Genomic DNA, 8,923 nt, shown 5'->3' on the forward strand with positions numbered 1-8,923 from the left:
CTAAGTTCATCAGAAAAAATGAACACCCTAAACCGGTTCAAGTTTTTCTTAAACCTTTATGAATGTCAATCGATTAAATTATGAACGAACGCATGTCTATGCAAATGTAATCAACCGAAAAATATAATTCACATCAAACCTTTATATGATCACATCTGCAAGATATAGGTGGAGTTAAGGAAAAAGAAATATTTTTCTGCCAATTTCATTTATTCATGGAAGAGCTATTAAAATTATATATTCACTCTCGACTATGCATCTTGCTCTGCCAATTAGTAAAAAAAGGATACTGAGATTGAAACAACCGTGTATAGCATTATTAATTCATACAAAACACAAAAATTTCATATTTAATAGCGTAGTAAATCTTCAATCTTCAAGTTGAATCTCGTACTAACTAATTAGTAAACCATGAATAGTAAGATTTATCCAATCCTTGGATAGAAAAATAGTAAGAATCTCAATGATATAATGCAATATTCGTAAAACAGTTTCCAACGAAGGATTAAAGAAATAAAAACAAAGACAAAGCCACGATAGTAGAAAGATACGTCTCATTAGCTATCGTTGACATTAGCTATGTTACTCTCCCTTGACTTTCTTTAGAAAAAGTTTCTTGTTCACGGAATGTTGATCCTCTAGGCTACTCTGTTGTTCATCTTGGCTTTTTCTTTTAGACAATGGAGTTCCTGATAAACCACCTGAACCAGAAGAAATATCATCTGAAGACTGCAGCATTAGGACATAGAAGGAAAAAGTTTAACCGATCAGTATTACGATAATGTAAGAATTAGCTGAACTATACACACCAATGAGAACAATACCTGTTTAACTGGCAAAACAGCAAATTCCTCAATCAGTTCACGGTCAGCAGTAGCAATTCGAACAACATACTGAGAGCTATTTCCTTTGATGTTATCAGCATCAACTGAAACCTCAAAAAGGATTCTCTTGCCAAAAAGGTCGCTAACAGCTTCTGGTAACAAGTCTTCATCTAGATTCTACAAGTAGAAAGGGAAAAGTGAGGATTCTAATTTATACATATAGTAATAATTTCCTCTTTTATTTAAATTTGACGGTACCTCATCATAGAGTTCAGCGGCAGAACGACGCACAAGCACTTGAGCATTGCCATCAAACAAAAGAAAGTTTCCCTCACCGGTATCGTCTTTAACGTGGACAATTAATTTAAACCTGAGTTACCAATTAAGTTTAATGTCAATTAATAACTGGATAACGTACACGATAATTATACATCATATAACAAAAACCAGAATACTTAATTATGTACGCGTTCAATGAAATACCTCGGAATGACATCAATGTGTTCTTTATCACATGTATTGCAGTAGAACAAGGGACGGTTCTCATCATCAACATTGGTTGTAGGCATAACTTTTTTGTTGTGGTATTTGCAACTTAGATATTGCCAACCACGCTCAGTATCTATGTTTTCAATAGTCCTCAAGGTGACAAAAGTCCCAACCTACTCAAGACAACAGCATGTTAGGATCAATATTAAAATTAATAATTTAAATTTAATAAAAAATAATAGTGAACGTCTAACCAGAGTACTGTCAACGATATCTCTTATTGTTAGCCTCTCATTAAGAACAAAAAACCGGGCACGAACAGATGTAGCACTAGCAACACTCCATTGGCTACTATCCTTGTTTGTAATAGCAAGTGAATCATCAGGAAGACTACATAGATAAAAAGACATAATTTTACTTTAGAGTCCAATTTAATAACACATTTAAAAAAAAATACATTTTTTATTACGTACCACAATTTAAACTCATCAACCAATGAACACGTTGGGTTTAGCAAAATGTGGGTGGAATTAAACCCGCTAGATATGGAGTAAACCCCTGGAGAACATTCATCATATTATATTGTCTGCGAGTAATAATTAGAAACCTTAAGAAATCAAATTACATACCTTTCCACTCTTTAATGGAACAGAACCTGATAATACAAATTATCATTATGGACATGTTACTCATACTGTAGTCGTATACTTGTTTAGCATAACCACCCCACAGAGTACACATCATCTTGACATTACTGTATAATAAAAACTCATCATAAAATGTAGAGCTTTTTATTTTTAAAAATATAACCAATAATAATAGAAATTTCAGCTTACCTATGGTCACGTAGCTCGATCAAAAGCCTCATGTTATCTTTGCCTTTAATGCTTTTGTTTTCCAGCGACCCAAAGTTGACTATTTGTCCAATAATATCTACAATATACAAAAAAAAAAAGAACAAATTTAACATAACATGACAGACAATTAATTGTGTGCTAAACTGACTCACCAACTAAGCAGCTGCTATCAATCTTTCCTTCCAGAATGTCGGTAAAATCCGCAAAATTCTTTTCAGGAACTTCACTTGGAAAATCTATAGCTTTTCCAACAAAAGTGGTTGGATAGAAACCAATTTTGTACGGATGTGGAGTTGTACGGTATTCACCAATTGCATCGAAGACCTTGAACAACTGGACGACAATTGCATCTCCCTCATGTAGCCTTTCACCATATTTTTTAATGAGTTGTTCACCAACTGAAGCATGAATTCTTGTCCCCTGAATACCAGTAAAAATAATATTATTAATAAACAATAAACAAAATCTTAACAAAACTGTGTGTTCTTCACTTACTTCTCTATCAGCAAAAACCATTTCAATAGTGTTTCCTGATTCTTTGTTGTAGTTCTTCCACAACCGAATAATCCTAACTTCAATACGGGACGTATCTTTACGGGGTTTTAATTCTCGGACCAAAGATACTATATTTTTTGACTTTGCGAGCATTGCCATTTTCCTTCAAAAATAGAAGAATGGTTGAGTTGCTTCAACGCCACTTTGTACTCTATATATAGTCCTTTGATGGTGAAGAGTATTAACGACGCAAGAAATATGATTTGCGAGACTTGCGCAAGTAATTGGTTATAATAAGGTATGTAAATTAAATGACTAATGATTAAAGGAAACATAATAAATTTGTAAAATTAATCACGAATATGCATTTTATACGATGCGAAACTTGCGCAAGTAGTCAATATAAATAAGGTATGTTGATAATAATTAGTTTCCTAATAAAATATAAAATGTATTTCCCATTAAGACATTTAATGATTAGTCGACATTTATTAAAATTGTTCTGCAAGCTATGATTAATGGTCGACATTGATTACGATTCTTGCGCAAGAAATAATTAGTGCGTTTGACAATTAATGTCACTTTCCAATTAAAAGGTCGATGAAAAAAATAAATCAAAAAGAATAATTAGAAAAATTCGACCAATAGAAACGCGAGAATTTTTGTGAGAAGAGCTGTGTGAGCGCCACGTGTCCAATGTACTTCTCTTTTAATATATAGGAGGATGTCTCTTTTCTTAAAAAAAACTTTTCAATGCAAGAATCAAAAATTGCAAAATGCAGAATTTTTTTTTTTTGAAATGAATGACAAAATATAAATATGTAAAATGGAGCTGGGCAATGAATGCAAACAAGCTAATGAATAGAATTTGAATCCTAGATGATCTACACGAAATTAAACTTGTCTTCCTCTTTTTACAAATTTTTTTTTTGAATGCAACAAGAACTTGTCTTCCTGGATGGTTTAAGGGGATAAGTGAGCTTCCTGGGAATCTTCTTTACTGCCTGGAATGAGCAGATGTCGTGCCTGATCTGAGGAGAAAAGAGCTGTTGGAGCTTTATTGCAAGATTTTCCAAATAAGGCAGTTTGGTGTAAGTGTGGATCCTCCTGATCCAATGGGGGCTGGTACATAGTAGGAACTTGTAGAACTCTTCTTGGACTCTTATAATGTCTCCTGGACGTCCTGGTTTAGTCCTGATGTCTTCTGGTCGGATTGGAATAGCTTGGAAATGATCAAACCGAAAGATTGTCCAATCTTTCCATAAATAGCTCCAGTTTGATTTAAGTGAGTCTTCATTGAACCAACTGATCTCCTGGGCTCTGGTGTAGCTAAGGACTCCTGGAATACCTCCTGATTGGTTGAAATGATCTCCTGGACGCCAATGTCTGGTTTGAAGCTGATTGAACCGGTTAGCTTCCAATTGAGGCAAGTGTAGAACTGGTTTGACCGGTTCTGGCAAATTGGGCATAACTCCTGATTTCCGTGGCCATTTCTCCTGATATTGGGCTTTCTGGAAATCTGAGAGACTCCTCTTGAATCCTATGATCGGCTTTGGTTCAGGCTGCTTCTTCATTGGGCTTGAATATCCTTCAAAAGTCGGGTACTCGCAGATGGACTGGCTGGAGAACCTCCGGTTTGTAAAATTCATAACTTCTTCCTCCTTTAATATTTTCTTGTAAATCCAAGCCTCAGTGAATCCTTGATGAGTTGGCCTGATAGGAAAATTGGATTCATGACAAAAGACCTTCTGGTTGTTGAGATATCGCCTGGGACTGGACCTCTGTCGCTGGTACCTCCAAAGTGGCTGGTTTGGACAGGTTGGTTGACCTCTGGTTCAACCACTGGTTTGATGGCCGCATCAAATGGCCACGGAAATCAGGAGTTATGACCAATTTTCCAAAACCGGTCAAACCAGTTCTACACTTGCCTCAATTGGAAGCTAACCGGTTCAATCAGCTTCAAACCAGACATTGGCGTCCAGGAGATCAATTCAACCAATCAGGAGGTATTCCAGAAGTCCTTAGCTACACCAGAACACAGGAGATCCAGTTGGTTCAATGAAGACTCACTTAAATCAAACCGGAGCTATTTATGGAAAGATTGGACAATCTTTCGGTTTGATCATTTCCAAGCCATTCCAATCCGACCAGAAGACATCAGGACTAAACCAAGACTTCCAGGAGACATTATAGGAGTCCAAGAAGAGTTCTACAAGTTCCTACCATGCACCAGCCCCCATTGGATCAGGAGGATCCACACTTACACCAAACTGTCTTATTTGGAGATTCTTGCAATAAAACTCCAACAGCTCTTTTCCTTCAGATCAGGCACGACATCAGCTCATTCCAGACAATAAAGAAGATTACCAGGAAGCTCACTTGTCATGTCCCCGATCCTGGATATGATCGTTAGAATTGGCCATGGTGCAAGGGGACGCACCAGTCAGGTCATGTGACCTAAACACAAGGGTATTATGGCCTGGAAGTAAGGATAAGGGCATCAGGAAGCTGAGACATAGCTAAACCAAGAAGGAGACAAGTATAAAGAAGCTGTACAAAGTGTATGGCAGCTGGGCGATGCGGTGAGCAAGCTCGACCAGCTAGATGAAGTGTAGTGCAGCTCAGTGTAGCTCACTGAAGAGTGTGTCAGATCCCTGAGCTGGATGAACTAGCTCACTCATCTGGGTCAGCTGGGGATCAGCTCAACTCAGCTGGACTGAGTGTTCAAGTCTTGGGCAGTTGGGCCAGGTCCGGACACTGGTCGGACCATGTGGACCACCCGGGTGTGCCGGTGAGCTGGTGGGCACTTGTGGTTGAACCAGGGGCTTGGGCAACCAGCCTAGGCTTGTGTTTGATGTGTCTAGGAGCAGTTAGGGCTGTCAAGGACATCTGGTAACTGCCCTAGGCGAACAGGTGTGATCTGGACCATTGATTAAATCAATGGCCAGAAATGATACCGAAAGGGTGCAACCTTTGGAAAGGTGACCATTCCTTTTCAATAAATACAAGGGCAAGTTCGTGCCTTTGCAGGCACGCCAGGGCTTCATTCTTCTTCCTGAAACACAAAGAAAAACAGAGAAAAACAGAGAGATGGTCGGATTACACAATCCAAGACCAAGAGAGGCTTGAAGGCAGCAAAGAGGCAGTTTTGATGGCAATCAAGAGGGGAGTTGAGAACGACCCTCTGGTGTGTTTTGATTGTGGTTTGCCACGCCATAGGCTTCCTCTACATCCTTACTACACTTCCTCTGTGTCTTAGGGACACACGCAAATGGTCACAAAAGAATGTAGAAGGCCGGACTTCACTCTCAAAGGCATGAACAGCCTTGAAGGTGGATGCAGTGCAGAAACTGGTTTCATGGAAGTTCCATGAAATGGATGATAAGGCTTGATAGAGGCGTGCAATGGAGGAGCATGGCCAGACATGATACAGGAAGCACAAGATCTAGTAAGATCAAGTATAAGGTAACATGTACATATGATTACTTTGTGGTTTATGTTGGTGTCTCTTGAGGTGCATATGAGGCCAAGTATGGCACGCCCTTGGAGACCATATATTGTGATGTGTCTTAGGAATCCAGGACCCTGGAGAGAGGGGCGGATCATAACTGATCTAACTCATCCATGTGGGATGATGGTTAGATGATGTTCAATGGATAGTGATCAACAATAGATCATGGTTTGGTGTTGGGTTTGATCATGGTGTGAACCATGGATCCGACCCACTGATGAGACAGATGGGAGTTCTAAAATCAGAGGAACCATGTGGAGTGTAAGGTCCAATTTGTTGGATCCAACAGCAAGCAAAGGAGAGGAGTAAGGCTAGTGCTTGTTGGTATGGACCACAAGTATTGTGCTGGTGTGTTTATACAAGGAAGGCTGTGTGTGATCTGATCATGGGCAAGGATGGACGACCTGGTCCATGGATGATCGATCAAGGTGTCTGATCTGATTGATCAAAGGATGCACCGGTGGTAAGAGCCAAATTAATCGGGTTCTGATGAGGCCATCCAAGTAGAGGTTCCCATAATTAGGCGCGGTCCGACCACTAGGAGTGGAACCAAGGCCATAAGAGAAGGGTTCTCCAAGGCGGTCCAAAAAATCCTAGATCAAGATGGACAAACCGGCCAGAACCAGCTACTGATTGAAGAGATGGTCCAATTGAAGATAGAAGACCAAGCCGGTTCAATTGAAGTTCAAGATTCAGCCGGTCCAATCCAATTCAGATCACTTGTCCAGAACCAAGCCGGTTTCATCATCTCCACATTCAACCTTGGTTCAGAATCAATCTCCCATCCAACCGACCACATTGCTTCTGGTTCAGAGAAATAGCCGACCACCAAAGTAAGTAGTATGTGTTGTACTCTTTTTCCTTCATCGGGTTTTGTCCCACTGGGTTTTCCAGATAAGGTTTTAATGAGGCAACATGCAAGCATACTATGAGCTTTGGTTTATGCATCTCAACCAGCAACCGGTTTTCTATTTTATTTTAATTTTATTTTGGTTTAAGACTTTGGGCATTTGTCAGCCTTTTATTTTATTTGAGAATTGGCCATTTGTCTAGGCCTTTTAAGACATTGTTGAGTCCACAAAGGGATGGCTTTATAACCCTTTGTGGCTGGCGATTTTGACACACTTAAGTCTTTTATGAAATTGTTTTGACTTTGCAAAGAAAACCCTTAGTCTTTCTAGTGTGAGAAGCAAGAGAGAGCAGCCTGAATCTTATCAAGCTCCAACCACCAAGCTTGTGGCGATTCTTCACCCCATCAACCACCCATCGATTTGCCTTGAGAGTGACACACATCCAGCAAGGCCAATCCCATCTTCTACTCATCATCCATCCACTGATCTGTTGAGAGAGACACACATCCAGCAACAGATTTCATCACCATCTCTATCCCTTTTTATTTCTCTTGTTTTTATTTCTGTTTGCATCTTTTGTTTGATTCATTTTATAAATCTAAAATCCATAAAAATCATCTCTGTTTCTGTTCTTATTTTATTTTCATAGTTTTACTTCCTGTTCTTCATTTTTATAAAACTATAAAACTCATAAAAAAGCTTCTTTGTTTCAGGTACAGTTTTGGACAGTTTTGATCCAAGCATCAAGTCCTTTCAAAACCAGTACCAAGATTGACCAGAATCTTATTCTCAAAGCCACTAGTTTGCAGCCTGGTTCCCAGCCTGTAACATTTGGTATCAGAGCTAAAGGCTCCAAAAGATTTGGTTATTTCTATCCTTTAGTTCATTTTGTTGTCGGTTTTGCATTTGCATCTTTCAAAATTGTTTTCTTGCTGTTCTTGGTTGTTCTTGCTGTTCATAGCCTTGTTCATCCTAGGATTGCTAGATCATTTCGTGCATCAAATCATTTGGTCAATTCTGTTTGTGCATTTGGTCGATTTTTGCTTTCCTTGTTTAGAGCTAATTGATCATTTTTGCATTTATTTGTTTCTGCATTTGCATTCATCATTTAGATTGATTGGTTGCATTAAAATCCTGATTATAATCTCATTTAGTTTGCATTTATTTTTAGATCAATCATCATTTAAAAAAAAAAAAGATTTCAATCATCTTTTAATTTTGATTTGCAATTAGTTTCCCAATCTTTTTATTTTTCATTTTTAAACTTTGTCAAATTTAATTCTTTCTTTTCAAACTTAAAAAAAAAAAGACTTCAACTTTCCTTTCTTTTAAAATTTCGAATTTAATTTTCAAAAAAAAAAAAAAATCTTTCATCATTTGCATTTATTCGATTTTCATTTTGCATTTGAAGTTTGACCTTTCTTTTTTTTCTTAAGTCCTTTCTTCTTCTTTCTTTCTTTGCCATTTCCCCTTTGCACTTGATCTCCTTTTCTTTCTTACTTTTCAGGAGATATGGGAGACCTAAATGGTGCAGCTGAGATCAACGCCCAACTCCGAGCCTTGCAGGCCGGACAAGCTCAGCTCACGGAAACCCTTAATGCCTTGACTGCACAAATGAATCTCATGGGTCAGGGAAACCAGAACCAACCCAATGGCCAGCAGGCTGCAAGAAGGTTCGGCCCTTACCTCAACCAGCCGCAGTCCGAGTCGGAGGAAGATGAGTCTGAGTATGAGCCACCAGATCGTGGAGGTGTTAACCAGGCAGCTCGAGGTGGGAGGCATGGTAGAGATGTAAGCCCTTGGGACGGAAGCCCTGACCGGAGGAGGGATCGAGACCGGAACGATGATGCGGCCTTCCAAAGAGGCAAGGACATCAAACTGAAGCCACCTACGTTC

General features: G+C 39.0%; 1 protein-coding gene across 1 annotated transcript; it reads right to left on the bottom strand.

Moving 5' to 3' along the window:
- Positions 1-582: 582 nt before the first annotated feature.
- On the bottom strand, positions 583-2,824 carry LOC108838652 (uncharacterized). Its single transcript, XM_056995825.1, has 10 exons — positions 2,666-2,824; positions 2,323-2,590; positions 2,150-2,246; positions 1,943-2,067; positions 1,787-1,871; positions 1,568-1,703; positions 1,308-1,486; positions 1,083-1,194; positions 825-1,001; positions 583-729 (listed from the first exon to the last, which is right to left on the bottom strand). The coding sequence occupies exons 1-10, from the start codon at positions 2,822-2,824 to the stop codon at positions 583-585; spliced, it is 1,485 nt and encodes a 494-aa protein (XP_056851805.1).
- Between the last annotated feature and the right edge of the window lie 6,099 nt (positions 2,825-8,923).

This window comes from Raphanus sativus, unplaced genomic scaffold, assembly GCF_000801105.2.
Source record: "Raphanus sativus cultivar WK10039 unplaced genomic scaffold, ASM80110v3 Scaffold0056, whole genome shotgun sequence".
Classification (NCBI taxonomy): Eukaryota; Viridiplantae; Streptophyta; class Magnoliopsida; order Brassicales; family Brassicaceae; genus Raphanus; species Raphanus sativus.

Excerpts from the sequence above, each read along its gene's own strand:
- LOC108838652 (XM_056995825.1), bottom strand. The coding sequence starts at position 2,824 with ATGGCAATGCTCGCAAAGTCAAAAAATATAGTATCTTTGGTCCGAGAA. Across the intron at positions 2,591-2,665 it reads TGGTTTTTGCTGATAGAGAA|GGGACAAGAATTCATGCTTC; the intron begins GTAAGTGAAGAA and ends ACTGGTATTCAG. Across the intron at positions 1,704-1,786 it reads GTTGATGAGTTTAAATTGTG|TCTTCCTGATGATTCACTTG; the intron begins GTACGTAATAAA and ends TTATCTATGTAG.